The 20,212-nt window shown below is 45.8% G+C and overlaps 4 protein-coding genes across 4 annotated transcripts; 2 read left to right on the top strand and 2 right to left on the bottom strand.

Annotated features, from left to right (window-relative positions):
• Window positions 1–60: 60 nt before the first annotated feature.
• On the top strand, window positions 61–1,437 carry GL50803_003211 (uncharacterized protein; the record flags this gene model as incomplete). Its single annotated transcript, XM_001706520.1, has 1 exon — window positions 61–1,437. One exon carries the CDS (start codon window positions 61–63, stop codon window positions 1,435–1,437), a length of 1,377 nt encoding a protein of 458 aa, XP_001706572.1.
• Window positions 1,438–1,456: 19 nt separating this feature from the next.
• GL50803_0013288 (uncharacterized protein) lies at window positions 1,457–3,583 on the bottom strand (the record flags this gene model as incomplete). Its single annotated transcript, XM_001706519.1, has 1 exon — window positions 1,457–3,583. The coding sequence occupies one exon, from the start codon at window positions 3,581–3,583 to the stop codon at window positions 1,457–1,459; it is 2,127 nt and encodes a 708-aa protein (XP_001706571.1).
• Window positions 3,584–3,671: 88 nt separating this feature from the next.
• On the top strand, window positions 3,672–4,301 carry GL50803_003209 (Proteasome subunit beta type 2; the record flags this gene model as incomplete). The annotated part of the gene is made up of 1 exon (XM_001706518.1): window positions 3,672–4,301. One exon carries the CDS (start codon window positions 3,672–3,674, stop codon window positions 4,299–4,301), a length of 630 nt encoding a protein of 209 aa, XP_001706570.1.
• A 12-nt stretch (window positions 4,302–4,313) lies between these two features.
• Window positions 4,314–20,156, bottom strand: GL50803_0016772 (uncharacterized protein; the record flags this gene model as incomplete). Its single annotated transcript, XM_038045884.1, has 1 exon — window positions 4,314–20,156. One exon carries the CDS (start codon window positions 20,154–20,156, stop codon window positions 4,314–4,316), a length of 15,843 nt encoding a protein of 5,280 aa, XP_037901984.1.
• Window positions 20,157–20,212: the final 56 nt, after the last annotated feature.

The following is a 20,212-nucleotide window of genomic DNA, read 5'->3' as shown; positions in this document are numbered from 1 at the left end:
TAAAATTTTGGACAGTGTGCAGGCCTAAATTGCCAACACATTGTTCATATTTAACAACAGATGGACGATCGCTTAAAGAGAAATAAAACGGCCCATGCCTCGAACCAGCCTGCCCTGCAGTCAGACGCCCTAAGGGAGGACATGCTTTCCATTTCTCTTGGTGAATCGCCGCTGGGCATCCAATGCCAAGTAGCGCAAGACCTCCTCTTCTCCATCCCGATGGAGTCCATTGGGACGTCTCCACCCCCGGTGCCGACAGCTAGCACGGCAGTAGAGGCGTCTCCACGGAAGCGTCGAGCCGATGCGGGTAGGGCCACAATAACCATTTCTGCAAAGAAACAGCTGGTCGAGCTCTGGACCCAATACCATGAGCAGCAGCCTTTCGACTGGTATGCAAAGAAGTGCAACATCAAGAGTTCTAGTGTCCGATCCCTCCTCTGGCGGTTGCGAAAGGGTGACGACATTACTCAGCCAAAGACGCGTGGCAGACGTCCTATGATCAACGACGAAGCTGGCAGAATAATTATGGAGACATTGCAGAAACCTGGTGGCACAATAATGGAGGCATCACAGGCCTTGGCGGCTGCGCAGAGGCCAATCTCCGTTCCGACAATCAGCCGTGCTCTTCGGCGTCGCGATGTGCCCGCCTTTAACGTTCGTATTCCTCTTAAACTAAGTCGTGCCCGACAAAATAGCGCGGCAGGGGCGAGAAGCTTGTCCCGACAAGAGCGCCTCTCGTTCTTCCGTAGCCTGAACCATGCCCTGAAGGACGCCACCGATTTTCTTTCATCGAAAGACATTCTCATCAGCGACGACTACTCACGCTTACTTATCTACATCAACGTGTCAGAATGGCACTTTGGGCCTTACAGACAGTACGGGGTGTCGCTACGCTCTAAGCACTCCTTTTCACGAAAGTCAATCACGAAGTTGACTGCTTTGACAGCCATCGCGGGATTCCCTCCGAATTATACCAGGCAAGGCCCAGAGATAGCCACTGTCACAGGGCTTAATAGAGCTCCACCAATTGAATTAGAAAAACCAATGATTTTCAACCAGTTTCTGATTGGAAAACCTGGCCCGGTTGCAATCGATCAATGGATTGCAGCGATGCTTGCACACTTTGCCGAGTGGCCAGACGTTATCTTCGTAATATTTGACGATGTTCCATTGACCGTTACGGCAGATATGGCTCTACAGCAGCGAGGCTATGTAGTTACAGGACATAGAGCGCTTGCAGATTTATCACCACTAGAGTACCTCACGCCCCAGATGACCGCCGCAGTCCAGGCTCTGGATGCTCAGCAACAGTCTTCGGACACGGACAATTTACTCAAAGAAATGAGTGAGGCAATCCAGAACATAGATTCTGACGCTGTCCGGGACGCAGTCATGTGGTCCTGCAATTCCATATGGGAGGTTCCTCTCAGGACCTAAGTAAATGTAGTATGCACTACTACTGCTCTTGCTTATCCTCTTCTGCTACCATGTTCATGCGTACAATAGCCTCAGAGGCCCTTTTAATAACGTCACGATCCATGGGGTCTTTTTCTCGCAACACTTGCGGTATGCGCCTTATCCTCTCATTGCGGGCACTGATCTTTGCAGACGTCCTGCTAGGGATAGGTGCCTTGGACGCAGGCCTATCCCAAGGAAGATCTATCTTCATGTTATCACCGGTACAGTCGTCCTGTACAATAGCGTTGTAATTATAATCGTCTTCATCAGAGTCAAACAAGGCATCATCGCCGAGAGTATCCATGGTAAGTTTCTTATCTGTTGTTTTGCCAAAAATGTCTGCCTTTGTTATTGAGAGTAGCGTTCTTCCGGTTGGAGCAGTGCGAACAAGTACGGGAGCCTCGACGTTGTTCACTGGAGAGGCCTCCACCTCTGCAGGAACAGCCGGTCCTTCTGGTTGTGCGTCAGCTTTTCCAAGGATCTGGTTGAAGTACTCTTCAGCACTTTCAGCGCCTTTCTCCTCTGTCTTGTAAAGTCCACCCTCTGCAGGCTCTGCGCCTTGATCAGCGACTAGTTGAGAGTTCAGAGGCAGCATTGGCAGTCCTTGCGTCTCCAAGATTGAACTATTGTTAATAGATGCAGCGCAACTACTGCTTCCGGCACGAATTCTAAATTCCTTGAGGGTGATCAGCTTACTAACGATGACCAGGGCCATGCTGACTATCTGCTGGAACTCGTTCTCGAGCAGCAAAGCAGCATCGGCGTTGCCTGCTTCACTCCCGTAGTAAGCTATTATGTCCTTTATATTGTCAGGCATGTCTGAAAAGAGATCTTCGAAGCCTTTTTTCGTCTGTAGCTCTGAAAGTGGCGGGGCCTTTACCAAAAGGAGCTTGTCTAGAAGCGTTTGGAGGCCAGTATTTATTGCATTTATAAGGCTATCGACACTCTTGGCTTTATCTTTGGTCTGGGCAAACTCATGCTTTGCAGCATCAATAGAATCTCTCAGCTTTGACACGTTTCCATGCAACACGGAAGTGTGTGAGTCGAGCATGTACTCTGTATCTGTGAGAACTTGGAGGATCGTCGTGATGGATTTCTTTGTTGCATCATCCTTTTCACTGAGAGTATGGGACAACGCATCCAATCTTTGATTTTCTACTTGCTGCTGCTTTGCAACCTCTGCAAAGCGATCTATCTTCGTAAGGCCTGTCTCTGTACAGATGCGTGTCAAAAACATTCGCTTACAATAGGCCTCTATCGTTTCTTCCTCCATGGTGATGATGGTTGTGTCGTCTGCAGGCTCTGCGGACGGTCGTGCAGTGGTTGGGGACCTGGGCATTGCGCTTGCCATTGCAATACGCACCTGCTCTCGCCTCTCCTCTAACTTCTGTTGGTTATCTGCTTTCTTCATTGTTGCGTTCATTTTCTCTGTCTGGAGAGTGTTATCCATGTCAAAGGAAGAGAGAACAGCCTCCTCTGCTATTATGCTCATTCGGCGGCACGCGTCCTCGTTATTTGAAAGCACAGTCTTACACTGCCGTATCTGCTTATCATATAGCACGGATTGCTCTTGCAGCTGTCTGCGCAGCTTGGTATATAAATCGTTGAGGGCCCTTGCATCTCTATATTTCAGCTCAACTTCGTCCCGTCGCTTCTCTAGTGTCCTAAAGACGTCACTGGATGTCAAATCAACGGTATTAGGGTTGCGTCTTATACATCCCTTCTGGACACATGATATGTACTCTGCTTCCTTCTTAAGAGAGCGGCCCGTGGGCGTTATGGAATCCAGGAATGCATCTGTGAATTGAGGCTCCTTTTCACGAATAAGTGCCAATTGCTTTTCGAGACGTTTGCGCTTATGCCCCAGATTGTCTACCTCGCGTGCCAGGGAATATATTTCACGCTGGACGCGCTCTGGATTCGCATTCAGTGAAAATGAACGCGCCATGGCGGTTGCTTGCTGACGCAGGGTGGTATTCTCCGCTTTCAGCTGCCGTATAATTTGATCGTTCATTCTGATAACCGCGTCTCCTTCTTCCTTATTTACGCTGAGGTCGACCTCCATGAGATCCAGCTGCCGCTGTAGCTGGCTACAATCTTGGGTTGCCAGGGTTGTGGTTAACATGGTGCGCAATTCTGCACTTTTTGTTCGGTTTTTGTTTTGACCCACTTTGGCAATTTACATTAAAGGGAGTGAAGAGAAATAAGAAACAATGGATTCAGTCTTTGGCTTCAAGGGAAAGGATTTTGTTTGTCTGGTTGCAGACACGGTCTTTAAGCACAGCATCCTAGTTCTCAAGGAATGTGCGGATCGTACAGTCAAGATCCATGAGGGCCAGGGGATGATTGTGACCGGCGAAGACGGTGACGTCCTTCAATTTACAGACTACATTAAGCATTCGTTGAAGCTCCGTTCCCTTCGTCAAGGCTACACGCCAACAGTTAAGTCATCAGCCAACTTTATTCGCACAGAGCTTGCACGGGCCATTCGTGAGGGCCCGTACAACGTGTACGTTATCACAGGGGGCGTGGATGCAGCTGGCCCTCAACTGTATTACATGGACTATCTGGGCACGATGGGAGAAGACAACTTCTGTGTCCAGGGGTATTCTATGTACTTCCTGTTGAGTGTCATGTCTGAATACTGGAAGCCAGACATGACCAAGCAAGACGCACTAGACCTGATTAAGCACTGCATAGACGCTCTTGGACGACGTTTTCTCCTCCAACCAACCAAGTTTACAGCTTCCTTCATTTATCAATCTCTAACTGAAAAGGAGTTTATAAATTATGTTCCTCAGAGCATCGATCCTACTAAGCAACAGCTTCCAAATATAATGTAAATGTGATGTGCGTCACCTTCTAGGCATGTGGATTTTCAAGAAGAGACACTTCTTGAGGCGGATGACCATGGCAGTGACGATCTTCATTTGCTGGTGGACCTCGGCGATGGCTTCAAGAAACGGCACCTTATTGGGCGATAACACCAGTTGGAGCATTTTGTTGGTCAAGGTATTAAGGACGTCGGCATTGGATTGTAAGGTGCACATAAAGTCAACTATAGCTTCATCAACAATGGAAAGGACATACCCACAGAGAGACACCTCCTGATAGATACGCTCTGAGTCTACACGATACATCGAGACCACCGGCTTTTCCACTGTGATAAGATTGCTGGTGTAATCAAGATAAGTGAAGTCCGAGACAGGTCTCTGTAAGACCACCTTGACTGTAGGAGCTGATTCCGAGATCTCAGGGGCACGGTACCCAACGGGCTCTAAATCTATTAGTGAACAGAATGACAGGAGCTGGTTGTTCGCGATGGAAAGAACAACGTCCTGCTTGTCGTGGAGGGATGTCAGAAACAACCTCAGGGGGCTGTGCGCTGTCAGTGTGCCTGGTTTGCTGTAGAGTGCTTCTACACATGATGATTGGCGATTAATAGCATATTTGTAGATGTTCCCCTTGTCACTGGTAGACACTTGGAATGCTCCCAATAAGAGATCGTGCATAGACGTTTGATGCATAAAAGTAGTGTCTACGGCTACTGGAAAAACAACAGAGCTGGTCTCAAGCGTTTCAAGTGGGCTGTCCGATGTAATAGCATCGGCACGCAAGGATGCAGCGATAGAAGCAATCGCGTCCTCGTGTGCACGGACTTGGTTCTCTAATGTGCTCATACTATCTACGATACAGTGCTGGATTACAGAGTACAATCTTTGACAATCGGCGAGAGTTTGCAAAAATATTGGGCGTGTACAGCCTTTGCTAGATGCGTGGAATATGCTTACCTTAGAAACGATTTCTGAGAGGAGCCTCCCCTGGGATCTTGTCTGATCTGTGACAAGAATTGCTGTGTTACGGTGACCAAATAGCAGTGCAGTCACGTAGAAAACAAAGGTCTCGTGTATAAGTGTGCTTCCATGGCGGAGTATGTCTGCTTCGATTTCTGTTAGTGATCCGAAACAGTTGATTAGGCCCAGCCACTCGTCCTCTGACACATTGATGTCCCCAGACACCTCTACGCTAGTGTTGCTTAGAATTATATTCAGATCACGCTCATAAAGAGGCACCTGTGGGGCAAAGAAGTGAGACGTTAAAGCAGCGTATTGTATTTGCATGAGTTCGTTACTTGAAAGGGTCATGTTAGTGATGCAGCTATCAGAGAGGCCCTTCTCGGTCCAAACAGGAGAAATGGTGTATCCATATGTGTCTGCCAAGAGACTTGCTATGCCTGCCAGGTGCTTGCACCGGGTTGATGAGTTGACATGGAGTAGCATGGTATATGCTGTGGCGATGACAATACTATCTCCCATAATGTTGTCTAATTTCAGCTTCAGGTCTGCACTAGTTCCAAGCCAAGCCTGTCTCAAGTCGCTGATGCTGCTTAAAATGCTGCTGGTTGTTGACAACATATCTTTGGACTCTGCATACTTATTGCGTAAGTTGGTTAGCTCTGCATTAAGATTCTGCTTGCGCTCTTGCCCCAAGAGAAGACGAGACTCAAAGGCAGCCAGTTGACGCTCCAGGCTGTCAATATCATTTGCGCAGTTTGAAATAGCAGTTTCCTGATCAGAAATAACCGTTCTGTACTCGGCGCCATTAATCCACATGGTACTAAGCTCCATCTGGAAAAGGAGGATCCAGAAAAGCATATCAGCAATCACGTGGACACTTCGCACTTCGACAGAGGCCCTTAAAAGATCCATGGTTGATGGAACATAACGTGCCTTCTCTTTTGTATAGAATGGTGGAAGACGTGTCGATATTTCTTTGGGGAGAACAGCAAGGTCACTCTGGGCCCCCTTCTCCACCTTGACATGTTCGATTGGCACGAGATATGTTGAGGCGGTATGTCTATAGCCGGAAATACTTTCTATGGCATCCAGAAGATAGTCCTTAATAAGCTGATAGTGCGGAGAGTTGACTATTTCCTCGGGAGAGGGTGCAATCATCTCCTTGATAAACACATCAATATTGCTAACGCGCCGCTTGAATGTATCCAGAGATGGCTCTATCTCTTTCGATGTATGCTTTGACGCCCCCTTCTTCGGTACTGAGAGCGCGAAAACTGAGACTTTCTTGGAGGTACATGCAGCTAAGTGTAGGCAGGCCATAGAAAGGCACTCCTGAAAGCGTTTATGCGTCTGCCAGCCTGCAGCAAATAAAATGGGATTGACTGAATTTTGATAATCGGAGATCCTATCCATTTGTCTATGAAATACTACTATCTGTTTCTTGTACTGATTCTGAAGTTCAGATGCCTCTTTCAGTGTCTCTTCTGCATACCTCTTATCATTAGTTCTAACGCACAGTCGCTGTTTGACTACCGAAATCTCCTCTTCTAAATGTGATAGCTCAAAGTTAGTGTTTTGAAATGCAAGTGAGTGTGCTTGGATCTCTGCGGATGCTCGTCTGCAAGATTCTAAGGCCTGCTCAGAGTTTTCATGGACAAGTCGAAGATTGGTGAGTGCAAGATCGTAGTGCTTCTGACGAACAGTAAATGTGTGCCTCCTATGGTAGAGCAGAGACTTGAAAACTTTACCAAATTCTACGCAAGTTGAGTAGGATGTGTAGTAGAACAATAAACGTTTATCCACTACTTTAGATAGATAAGTGATTATGTGTGTATATACTTTAGCTAGCTTTAGACACTCCTGGTCGTCTAGTATATCTTGAAGAAGGGCTGGAGTCTCCATACTCAGCTCTCTGCGAAGGGTATGTTCGACAAGGCCGAACTCTGTAGCTGGGGGCATAGCAAAGACCAAATTACTGGTATATATGTGATTATAGTGAGCCATTTTCAGAAACAAATGAACATCAGAGTATATGGGAACGTCCACATAGACATGCAAAAGGGAGGACAGGGATACGTCTGCCGAAGTTGTTGAAAGAACATCAATGGGGGAGCACAGAAGCTCTGGCAATGTGTTCAGAACTGAAATAGGAGGATCCCCTGTCCGTTTTAGTTTCAATTGTGACGTGTAGTTCTGATTTGGATCTCGTCCACGTGAAGAGGCTGGCGGAATTGAGAAGTGAGCCAACGCAACAAGACTTAGAAAGCGCCGGAGACCAGATGCACGTATAGCCTTGACAAGTGATGGACTACTGTCCTCAGAAATTTGAAGGATGCCTATGCGTTCGAGAGGGCCATCAACAATGCTGCTAAAGTCTTTGAGTATTGCACTGTTCGATCTTTCTGGACCATAAGATGGGTCATAGAGTAATCCAAGAATCTTTCGAGTTAATGCGTATTGCTCTATTGTCGTTAATGTGCTCATGATTTCTGGAGAGTACCCGTAACATAGGAGTGAAACCAATGACGCAAGAATCTTAGCATTTCGAACCGCATACGAAGAGATGTATATGCAGACAGGCTTTCGCATCCACGCAACCAGCATATAGCCTAGCGATAGTGTTTGCGCAATCTCCAGCAAGATGCCCTGCTCCGTACTCTGTATGCCAACAACTTCGAGTGGGTATATTAGCCCCCGCAAATTGCAAGCATATGCCAGTGTGTCCCTAAGAGAGTGTCCTGGTTCTGTGAGAATGAATCGAGAGAGCCTTAGGTGAGAGTTGACAAGGATTGATGAGACGCCTTCTGCACGTGTAACGGGGAAAAGAGAAAGATTACGAAGAAGAACCCCGACTCTAAATGCAGGCATAGAGATATGTGAGTAGTATATGTAGTTGCCATCCAGCGGATCCAAAGGAGTGGAGTGCAGGATCTTATGTATATTTGAAAATAGATCACACAGTATTCTAAAGTTAATGCATTGGATAGCTGTTGTGCAAATTGTTCCTACATCAATTGAAGTGGATGACTCTGCCTGTTCAGATGATTTAGTTACGGGACAGGGAAGAGGCAATGATGTGTTGTTTGCCAGAAGAAATTGTTGATACTTTTGGAGACCGAGGAGACGTAAGAACATTGAAGAATCTAGCGGGGGTACCGAATGTGTAACCACTTCTTCAAGCTTCTGGGCATGTGCCGCGAAGTTGGACAAGATACCAGTCATTGTGTTGGAGCCAGTTCTTATGGGAAAGGTGGATATATTCCGTAACCTTAGCGGTAGAAAAAGATTGGTGTGTCCGAGCGAAATAGCAAACAGAGGGTACGTCTCGTAGAACTCTAGAAGCTCCATGGTGCCAAAAGACTTTACAGAGCTGCTAAGGAAGGTCCCAGGGTCTGCATCTGTACTTGCAACCTTGCTAGCCTTGAATGAGGCCAGAGAGAGTAGGCTTCCATAGAAGTCTTTCAGCTCACTGAAACTGCTGCGTTCTGGACTATCATAGAATGATTTAGAGAAGCATGATGTATAAAAGTCGACAGTGGAAAGAAGCCATGCAAAAATAGCAAGACTGGGCGTGAGAAGAGGCTCGCTTGTCGAAACTAGCTCTTCATGCGCTAATGACCGGTATACGTTCCGGGTTATTTTCTCGTTGAGGACAAAGCCTTCCAACAACGACTGAACAGGAGCCAATATTTCTAGCATAGTATTGAGAGAGTGATGATGTTCTGCAGGCCCTCGGTAATCCTGAATTGCCTGAAGAGTAAGCTGAATCAGGATAATGTAGGCATCCTGATCACAAGAAAGAGGTAAGGTGCTAGCTAATGGCTGGAAAAGTTGAAATACTAGAGTATGCACAGTCGAGTTGATCCGCGGGGTCATAAATGTAAACCGTGAATCTGCTTGTTGCGAACCGGGGTATGTGTCTTGGAGTAGAACCATGGACGCGGGGTGGTGAAGTCTCTGTATGTGTTGCCTAGGGGGATGGTGATCAAAGATATATAGAATCTGACTTGATGTCTTAGCGTAAGAGTATGCCTTGTGTTGCTGAGATGAAGGCGTTAGAAAGATGGGTATTGCAGCCACAACAAGGGGGCAGAACTCTGGGTCGCCAGAGCGTAATGTAAGGTTCGTAGCATCTCCAGCTTTGCTAGTTGGATCTCGACTAAGTGGATAGAAGGCACAATGCACGATTTGAAGAGGTGTAAGCCGACGCTTGGAGTTACTCTCTGGCGTAGCTGTTCTACGTACTGGCTGAGCACCAGGTATGATAAAGACATTACTAAGAATCCCGAGACAGCGCTGTGCAGGAAGGCTATACACCCCGAGGGAATAGAAGTGAGATATGTGTGCACTTAGAGCAGAGAATTCAATGTGCGATAGGCCAGCGTCAGCGGAAAGAAGCCTTTCCCCTGCATAAAGTTGACATAGTGTCACCACGATTTGTGGAACTAATGCCCTGGGAGTCTGGGCCAGTTCGGGCCAAGATCTGTGCTCCAAACAGAGAGATGTGGTGACCAGAGCATCGACAATCACTTTGTTTTCTACCCGAACAGCCGGTACAAAATCATATATGTTTGAGGCATGACATCCTATCTTAGTCAGCACAAGGGAGCCTAAGGCGTTGCTAAGAAACACAGGCCATGAAATCTGAGCAGAGTCGATGACCGCTTGCCTGGTGTGCAGGGTGCGAGGCACAGTTTTGAGAAGAAGGGGCGATTTTTTGCGGATAGATGAATCTACATATAGGAAACTCTCGGCTTGACTAGCTGGTGCACTAGCACAGTCAGATTTAAGATCTACATTACGATGGGACTTTATTGGCAAGGCAGCGTAGGCCCAGCTACACGAGAACACAACAATGGCATGAAAGTACTTTGTTTCCAATCTCAAAATATTAACCCTAATGCATGGGTCCATCAGAAGCGTGTCAAGTATGGCCAACACGATAGACAAGGCGCCAGTTATAGCGTGGTAACGATAATACGTGCAAAGCGCGGTTGATGATACAGCCTTTTCAACAAGATCTCTATACACTCCAGACAATTCTATAAAGGAGTGGACTATTCGGGGGGCAAGGAGCTTCCTCTGATGATTAATACTCAAATACATACTCTGAAGGCGCTCCGACGATTCCGTCATAGACTCTGGGTCTTGCTGCTGCACTTCTTTTAGCTCTGCTTGTGACTCCAAAGCTGAACTTGTATCGTGGCGCATTGATATTAACGAGAATGGCGAAGGAGTGAAGCTCCAAGTGCCATTTATTCTTGGATATATTGGGCAGCACCAAGCATGGAGGTTTGTATAGAGGGAGAGAAGCTCTAAATGCTTAAAGTCATTTGCGTCAGCAATGGGCCTTGCTGTGTTAAGAATCGGAATTCCATAACGATGGCAGATGTCTCTTTGTTCATCAGTAAGACTTTCTGTTGTCAACATAAGAATAGTTCTGTAACAGGGTTGCTCTGAAGCATAAAGGGAAATCACTTCCCTGATAGATCTATCAGATGATAACCTTAGAGAATGAATGGATAAAAATGCATAGTCTTGTGCTTCCTTGGATAGGTGCTCAGATTGCTCGGAGGAATAACAAGTTGGAAAGCCAGAGGATTTAAGAGCTCGAAAGAAAATCCACGGAAGGACGTGGACATAGGAAAAGACTGGCCCACAGAGTACAACAGCGTTGAGGGGACTTGCCACAATGAATAGATACCTAAGCCGCATCACCAGTTGAACCAGCCAGTCAAGCAGCGGGTCCATACACTGGAGAAGCCGCTCATCAAGGTCCATAGACACCATCTGCTGAAGAATACTTTGTGCATGCATCATAAACACCTTGGAATCAAATAGTACTGACATAGTATTATGTTCTGCAACCCGTCTAATTCCTATCAAGGACAGTGGTGCCAAGGTCCGCAGCAGTTCGTCTATAGATAAATAAAGAAATTTCTCTGCTGATTCAATGGTTGTTCCAGCAAGTAGATGATATAAAAATTTAGCAAGAGCACGTTCCAAATTTCTGCAAGTCACCTTTCCGTTAGATGGATCCCTGATTAGGTTTGCTATCTCCACACACGCTCTGTATATGTGCGACTGATCCGACTGCTTATCTACTGAGACATTTCGATTGAAACTTTGATCAGATCCGCAGACAGCGAGATCTTGTCGTTGAAAAGTTTCCCACTTGGAATCAATTGGGACAAGAATCAGTGAATATCTTTGAGTAACAGCTTCATGGCTACATGCGGATAACACTGAGGCACTTGGCTGCTTGTTTTGTGTGTTGGAAAAGCATAGCACGGACGCAATCTCCGTGAGTACTTGCTGTGCTTGGTGAGCGACGAAGAACTGGACTGACTGCTTTCTATGCACTTGAGATTCATCAGAGAAAAGAATTGTCTGAAAAATTGAACGAACTAGTGAAATGAACTGAAGCCCATACAATAGCATGCTTTGGCAAGAAGCTGCGGTCAACAGACCATTCAGATAACTTCGTGTTACTGATAAAGTTGGAGAGTAAACTCTAATTAAGTCTATCATCGGTAAACTGGGTATGGATGATGCAATCTGGGCAAACAACGATCTGGCGATAACAACCCCGTTTGGAGATGAAGAAGCACAGTACATGATACCCCTAGAAGCTGCTTTTGAGGGACTGAAAGAGATGTCAAGGCTATTTAGTAGAGACATCGCCTGCCCCGGAAAGATGCTGAGCTCCATTTGCAAGAAGAGCACATTATCGCTTACCAGCTTCTGGAGTAGATCCCTAGCGATGAAGTCAGGGTCTATGGAAGCCTTTCCTCCACTAAGGGCTCTATCCCGTAGCACTTGAAGGGTTGTTTCTGAGGCCTTTAATTTTTCGCAGAAGTCTTCAAAGAGTAGCCATAGCATGGCACTTTTCCACTGCATAGAGGGTAGGTCAATGAGTCTTGTAAGCAGCTGCGTCTCACTGTTACCCTCCTTCTGAAGCATAAGCAATTGCAGTGGCAATTCAGTGATTATAGACATGTGCTTCTGTACTAGTGCACAGATGTAGATAAGAAAGTCGTTGCTTGTTGAGGATATGATGGAGGCCCTCCCGGTGTAATCGTGTTGGAATAGACAAAGTGTGCTCAAAAACAAGCGCGCACCGATATACATGGCCTGAAAAGGAACAAATTCGTATTGATACGCATCTAGGTCACAGTAGCCGTAAGTAAGATAGACTCCCTTGGCGTGATCTTCATCATTTGCTGATGGGTTGGTGCAAAGATCCACCGACAAAGATAGCGAGCATAGTGCACGAAGCTCACGGAGGGCAAGCAAGGATCCTATGCGCAAGGTTTCCTCGTATGCATGAAAAACAGAAATAACCGCAAGCCATAAGGGATGTAAATTGCAGCATTCAGAGGTACATATCCATCTATTAACAGCACAAAGGTTGACAGGTTGATAGAAGATCATCGGAGACTCACTGGGAAAGTCGCACCAATAGCCTATAATAATGTTTTGATCCTCAGAGCTGGTAATCAGCTTCTGATATCCGGCGAGCAGTCTCTTAAGAAAGGGATTGCAGAAAGTTGATAGTAGAGCAGTTCTGAAGAGGGAGCAGTTACTTACATCGGCTTCTGCTGCATCTGAAGTAGACTCAGATCCGCTAGCCTCTGATAAGGCTTGAAGAAAAAATTTGTGGTTGGGATTGCTAAAAGAGAGATCCCCAGATACAATCCCGTTTAGTAAAGGATCTATTTTTGAAAGGGATAACAAGGTATTAAGTGTGACACATACATTAAGACCCTTCGAAAACAGGCAGAAGAGATTGTAAGGAATAATGGCCTTTCTGATTTCCGTAACTGCATAGTCTGTTATGTAAGAAGTCTCTGAAGACTGCTCTAGAGATGGATGTGGTAAGGAATCCTTAACAGAATCAATAATAGTTACCATAACTGCCTTTAGCGCCACACATAGTAGAATCATAAGTGGATAAATCGACACATCTTTTAAGCAAGTCTTGGAAGAAGAGTTGTTGGATGGTTCCTGGGAAGGCGATGAAGTATGGTCTTCAAGTTTTAAAGCTTCTTCTGCCTGATAAAGGGGCATAGAAAAGGCACACAGCCTTATAGGCACAAAGTAGCTAGTAAGACGTCCGCAGAATATATTGAAGTTCTCAACAGAAAAGCGGTCCTTCTTCTGGAGCACTTTCTGTCCATGAAGAAACGCTAGTACAGCTTCTATATCCTCCACAGTTTTGCTGCTGTCTTCGATCATATCTGATAATAGGTATCGTTTGAATTGCAGATTGTTGTCATACAATTCAAGTATGTACTTGTGTATTGACAATATATGAAATAGTACGGTTAAACACTTGGATACCTCATCCTCGAGTGTCCAAGCAGTAAAGGGGTTTAAGCAATCTTCGTGCCCTATATACGAATAGGCTATTAAAAAATTATATAACTGAGACAGAGTGGAAACAAATACCGCGCTCACAAGCCCAACATCTAAAATTGTACGCAGATACACCTGGCAGCACGTGAGCATAGGGAATGATCGCTCGCTACACTCCATATCTGCAACAGCCCTGAAGGTTTCAAGATGTTCCAATAGAAGTGCTGTGTGAGAAGCTTTTAGTGATGTAGATTGTAGCATCCCTCGTACCAGTTCTTCTGCGCTTCGCTGGATGATAGATAGGGAAAGAAGGTCATGGGCATCAAAGTACTGTTCAACATAAATATCTGCCGCTCTACCTTTTACAATAGAGTTTGCGAAGAGACAGTGCTCCAAGCCAGTGCATTCCATCATGTCAGATAACTCCCGGACAAGCGCTATGAAATCTGTGGTATTAAGATCGGACCAGTGTGAGATTGCATTCGTAACCTTGGTTGAGACGGCAGAGCTAACCAAGGCCATAGATATCTTCCCTCTCAGTATGTCTGGGTGTGTGTTCAGTTTGAGAAGTAGGACATTTCCAAGAGTAAGCTGCGTTTCGCTATCCAGAGTGCAGAGGGCCATGCATTTAGAGCTTTGAGTAACATGCCCGATGTGATAAATTAGGTCCTGCCATTGCTCTGGTGTAAAATCTTTGAGATTGATAATGGAGAGAAGCTCTTCTTGAAGAATATGCAGAAGATCTTCATACCAGCTCAAGAATTCAAGAAAAACTGCATTGTCAAGGGTGACTTGTCTTCGAAGTGTGTAGCTGTCCTTAAGCAAAGCCATTATCTCCGTGTAGCTATCGTAGAACAAGGCTATTGGCTTGTCCTCATAATATAGAAGTCTGTCAGCCACTTGGCAAAGTCGTCCCCAGATAACTTGGTATGAGGCGATCAAGCGTAGATAATTGGGAAACTCAGTGCCCTCAATACTCCGCCTGATGAAGCCCAGCATATCGTGCGCTGTTTTTACGAAGATAGCAGGACCGTATATTCCCTGAAGGTAGCACAGCTCATAGTGGTAACACAGCTTGGAGTAGACATGCCGGATGCGTACAAGGGAGTCTTCTAGAAAGAGAAGGATCCGGGAACCGTGTACATATAGATTGCGGACGTGTGCCCCTGTCAACGCTCTCTGCTTAATGGCACTTTGGAGTGCCAGGCTTAACGATTCCCTATGATCAAGAGCCCTGAAACTGAGGAAGTCATGTAGAGCCGTCATCAGCGCATCATTAGCAGACACAGTGTAGGCCAGAAGGCTTGCTCGCGTGCTATCAACGAGATACTTCACCTTTTCATAGGTAATGTTTATCGCCCCTTGGAGAGCTAGGATCTTTTCAGTGGATTGTTTAAAGACCGGCTCTATATCTATCCCGTTCTTCTGCATGTAAAGGATCAAAACCTGACTCCTATTATTAATCTGCTCGTAAAGCTTCCTGAGGGCATCGACTTTAAAGATACTCCGCAGAAGATAAACGGTCCTTATCAGCGCTGCCGGTTCCAGAGTCGATGGGATAACTGGATAGTAACGGTATTCGATGATAAGAGACCTGGAGTCATCAAGTTGGCCCAGTGCATGCTTTAAATGCGTGTAACACTCCTTCTCTACCCTGGACAGCGCGTCTAGATAGAGATTTAAAATGGAATAAAGATTGAATAGAATTGGAGAAGACAGCTCCTTCACGATGGTGGATGCTTGTGAAATAAGAGGCTCCGAAAGGCCTGTGCTTCTAAGCAGGTACAACCCGCAAGTTATCACACTAATCCTGCTTTCCTTTTCCGTGATAAAGGTCTTAAATCGCAAAAACTCCGCAAAAAATCTATTAAATTGCTTAGTACTAGGTATATGATCTATGGATGCTTGTATGTGCAAGATGTCACCCAGATAGCCGAGCAAGTTCTCCAGAAATAGGGAGGCACTCTGATGTGTATGTAGGTCCATTAGTACAATGTCTTCTGATTGCTTCAAATTGGAAAGCTGGGCATGGCTAGCAGAGATTGTGGAAGTAATACCATCAAACTGCTCATACCCTTTCGAGTAACAGAAAAATAATAGCTTTGCTATGTGGAATAGAAGCCCATCAAATTTGTAATAATGAACAATACTTGTGTCCGAAAAAAGGAGATTGAGGGGAAGGTATTGGTTGAGGGCAGAGTATTCGCAATCGAATCTAGCAGGCCGTGTCGATTTGCTGCATAAGTTGTGGAACGAAGACTTCATTTCGGGCAACTTCTCTAGCACTCGGTCAATTAGGAGGGGAATTTGAATGACGCTAATAACCCATATAGCTAACCTTCCGGTGACTGTATGAAGTACTGCAGTAAGAGCTCTGTCTTCTATAGATTCAGATAGCCGAAGTAATAGCGGATCTGCATGGATCAGCGTTTCGGCCCAGCTATAAATATTTTGCAACTCTGGTGTCATGGATTGCTGATCGATGGTCTTATGTAGGGAGAGCAGTGAGAGTAAGTCTGTTATCGCCTGGGGGATCTCGGAAAGTGACCCTAAGGCGGGACTTGTATATAACTTGTCGCCAATGAGCGTCGTTGCAACGTGGAGTAGGGTGGGGGTTTTAGGTGAAGAGAGAAGATACAGATAAAGCATCCACACAACAGCCAATTCGTGCAAGGTAAGAGATAGGTCATTAAACAGTGCCAGCAAAAGCTCATCAGATAACTCAGAAGAGGCGCGTAGCAGTTCTACTTCTTTGCAGTAAGAATCAAGTTGGCTTTCAATAGATCTCTTAAACAGGTAGATACGCTCTTCAATTTGGTTGCAGGTATTGATAAACAAGCTGATTTGTTGATTTAGGCCATCACCGTCAGTATTATTATTGCATAAGTCCGTGTCTGCCAGGACCATGCTTCCAAACGACAAATACTCATGATACTGGATTACCTCTGCAAACTTTGGAATGAAATACTTAGGTGTGTCTCCTAGTTCTGACTCCTGTGACAAGATATCATTGAGAATATGCACAACAATGCTGTCTGGTAGTTGGTCATTAGACCACGAGCGGGATGATGCTAGAAATTCTGAAACAGGTGCAAGGGGCTGTGTGATTGGCAAGTTAATGCGCTTCTTTAAAGCTGGCGCATAGCTCATAAGGCTGTTGCGAAGATTAGCAGTGATAGTAGATAGAGTATGGGTTTGCGACGAAAGCAGCTGGATAGAAGCGCTGAGGTCCTGCAGAAATTGCTCCATAGTGTCAGTTGTCTGCCAGATGAAAGCTGGATTGGAGAGATAACTCTTGAATAAAGCATCGACCTGTACACACTGTTCTCGAACCAACGTCCATAGGTGGGACTGATGAAGACGTGTATAAAGCGAACGATGCTCATTAAGTAAAGACTCTAGGCGCCTATGCTTGTGAAGTATGGAGGTAGATATACAGAACCGAAAAAGCGAAAGCGAGGCTTGTGATAGCTGAGGAGAAATTGGAGGTAAGATCCACGCTCCATGCTTCACTGTGGGCCCGCAATTCAGCAAGTCTTCTTTAAAGTTGAGTAGTACGGTCTGAAAATTGTCCTGTTCGTCATGTTTTTTATTCAGAAGATCATACAATACGTTGAAAGGATGGTCATTAGTCCCTTCATCAGAGCTTGAGAACATTTGAGATGCCGTACTAACTTGGTACAGATGACAACTCCGAATGAAGTTCGGAAGCGGGTCTATATTACCAATGGAATAGCTCACTAAGTTACCGGCCTGGCTTGCTACAGAAATGGGTACAGAAGTCATAATATCGTGAAGCTTTTCGGCAGTTTGATTGAGTGCTGACGACCAGGCTTGATAGCAATCGTCGCGCATTGCTTTCAATGCCGCAAATACTTGATCAAAGAGCCATAGAAATGTAAGGAATTCGGGACACGGCAATTTCTGGCTCAGTGAAGCAATATGCTTGTATGGATAGTCACCGAGTCTGCAATGAGTACGAGTTGGTAGAGAAACACGTAATAGCTCCAAAAGCTGAGAGGACAAATAGAGCATCACATCTAGTAGTCCGTGGCTAGTGACTCTGCTAAGAAATTCCTCTGTGACAGTCGACAGCAAGGGAGACTCGGTGGCTTTCCAGGCTACAAACCTCAACAGGACAGTTCCGAAACAACAAACCATGTATGCTAGAATCACGCAGTGCTTGTAGTGATGTTCGATAAATAGCACACATGGGTAGTACTGATCCAAATGTATAATATTGAAGAATGATTTAAGTACGTTGCGCTTGATGTAAAAGAGAAAGCTGATAGAGGCAAGGATAAACTGTAGAAGCAAGGGGGACAGTGCTGCAAAGATCGCTTGCCGTTCAAGTAGCGTGCGCACTGCAATGATGTGTCGTCCTAAATGCAGGGGAAGAATAGGGGGTGTAGCCGATTGAATCTCACGGCCACCTTCGAAAGTTGGCACCAAGCTCGGAGCTAGGCGCTGAAGGCCTACAGAAATGCTGTGGATGCAATTGAAATCTGCCCTGTGGATGATACTCTGCATGACTTGAAAGTTGTGCTTAAATAGTGTTGCGAGTGTGAGCGATTTAGTAACAAGTTTTCTTTTTGGGTGGTTGTACTTGAACATGCTTTTTTCTCTTCTGGTGATAGATTTAACTGGGGCCTCAGCTACATGCGAAAAAGAGCTGACCGACAGGCTCGAGCCTATTGTGTTTGAAGCTTGGAGGTCGTCTACATCAAGAGTCAGTCTAAGGATTGGTTTCTTTCTTCCAGAAGTTGATCTGCTTGTAGGAGTAGGCCTTCCTCCTTGAATAGCCGCCTTGACTGCTCTTTGACAAGACTGCTCAGTTGTGTTCGTTGGTTTATACCGACCACAAATAGGATAGTATGAACCCGAACCACTTAGTTTATCGAGTGAGGATGAATTGACGAGATTCTTTGGCCAAGCAGAGACGACATGCTCCGATCCTAGACCTTGCAGTAAAAACGGAAGCCAATCAAAGGCACCCTCGGTCGGGAGCAATGTTAGAGCATAGGTAAAGTTGCTTGTTGGCTCCGTCTCAGATGTGGAGTACGAATCTGGTATGAAAAGCTGGATTGTCTTTACAGTCTCTTCGAGAATAGTAAGCAGAGAGGGAGGAAACTCGTAGACACTTGTTTTGATAATACCCAATGCAGTGTTATATTGATACTGCCACATACTGAGGTCGAGAAGATCTTGACAGCGTAGCCTGAGTTGTGAGATTCGAGTGGTAAGCTTGGGAGACTCAGGAAGGACACTCCCTAGTCTATCTAGAAACCGAAGTGCAGACCCAAGGTTCCGTCTATATAGAAGTATGTTTGTAGCAAATAAGTGGTCTGGACCAATAGCATGTTGAACCGCCAGTGTTATGTCAGAGCCTAGCGAATAAGCAATTAAGTCATAGGCTGCGGGCTCCTTACTCTCAGTAAGTCTATTACAGATAGCAGTAAAGAAAGCGTCGCTAAGCAAATCCAACGAGAGTTCTTCTTGAATGTCGCTATGCACAATATGGTAATAACTAGTACTGACTCGATGGATAACCAACACATACGGCAGCAGGGCGATGGCAAGTTGTAGGGCACTTTTCAATGCGCCAGCCTGCTTCTGGGAGAAGTAGCTGAGTCTGTTGAATTCGCCAACACTGTGTGAATTGGACTTGGCAAGGATGCAAATCATCTTGTGAAAGACACTAGTCTTGTCATCCAAAGCTTGGTCAATGTAGCGCTTGATGGACAAAAGATGAGAATGCTTTTGGCTCCCTGTGAGAATAAAACTAAACAATGATGGCATTTGTGCTAGCTTTTCAAGAATGATCAGATTGAAACAGTCAGTATAGGAGAAGCCCGTTAGTTTAATGTGCTTACGCATAGAGTCTATAAAGCTTTTGATTCGTGGAACAAAGACACTATATTCTGGAGTCCCATATGCACACTTTGTGTTTGTGCTGGGTCCATCATACACACGGGGCCCCTGGCTAAAGCTCAGGAGATTGGACGCCTCTAAGGCCCAGAGGTGCAAAATGTTACTGAAGTAGTGGCGCACCCCCATTTCGTATCTGTAAACCAGAGGTGCATCTAGGGCCGCAGGAAGGTCTATGTGGGGTGAATGTTCAAGGAGGTCAACGAGCACAGACGATTGAACAAGTAGAGGGTCAAGTCGAAGTAGGCGGTAGAATTGCTCGTAAAGCGGGTATAGTTGCTGTGTTTGGAAACGAGCAGATTGTTTGTAAACAGCAGTGAAAATTATAAGAATAGTAGAAAGCAGGGACGTTTGCTCCTGGCAGCTGCTGCATCCTAGAAGCACAGCAGGGGCTGCATCCTGGCTCTTGTAGAAGAGAAAAGAAAAGGGAGGTGCCGGTCGCTCTGGTGTAAAGGTAACCTGGCCCTCTTCTTCGCTGCAGAAGACTACCTCAGAGCTGCTGTGTCTTCCGAGCGCAGTAACGCACGAGTATCCTGGAAGAGCGGTGATTCTCCGCTCTGCCGGATGTTGGAGGAGAAGGAGGAGATCTTCCGCTGCATGGGCCGCTGGAAGCATTTCAAGCCAAACAAAAGTGCACAATGCATATAATAATCATTATGTTGTTTCCCTCG

The sequence above is a fragment of the Giardia intestinalis genome, chromosome 4 (genome assembly GCF_000002435.2).
Source record: "Giardia intestinalis strain WB C6 chromosome 4, whole genome shotgun sequence".
Taxonomy (NCBI): Eukaryota; Fornicata; order Diplomonadida; family Hexamitidae; genus Giardia; species Giardia duodenalis.
The sequence above is the reverse complement of the archived record's forward strand: the minus strand, read 5'-3'. Positions and strand labels throughout refer to the sequence as shown.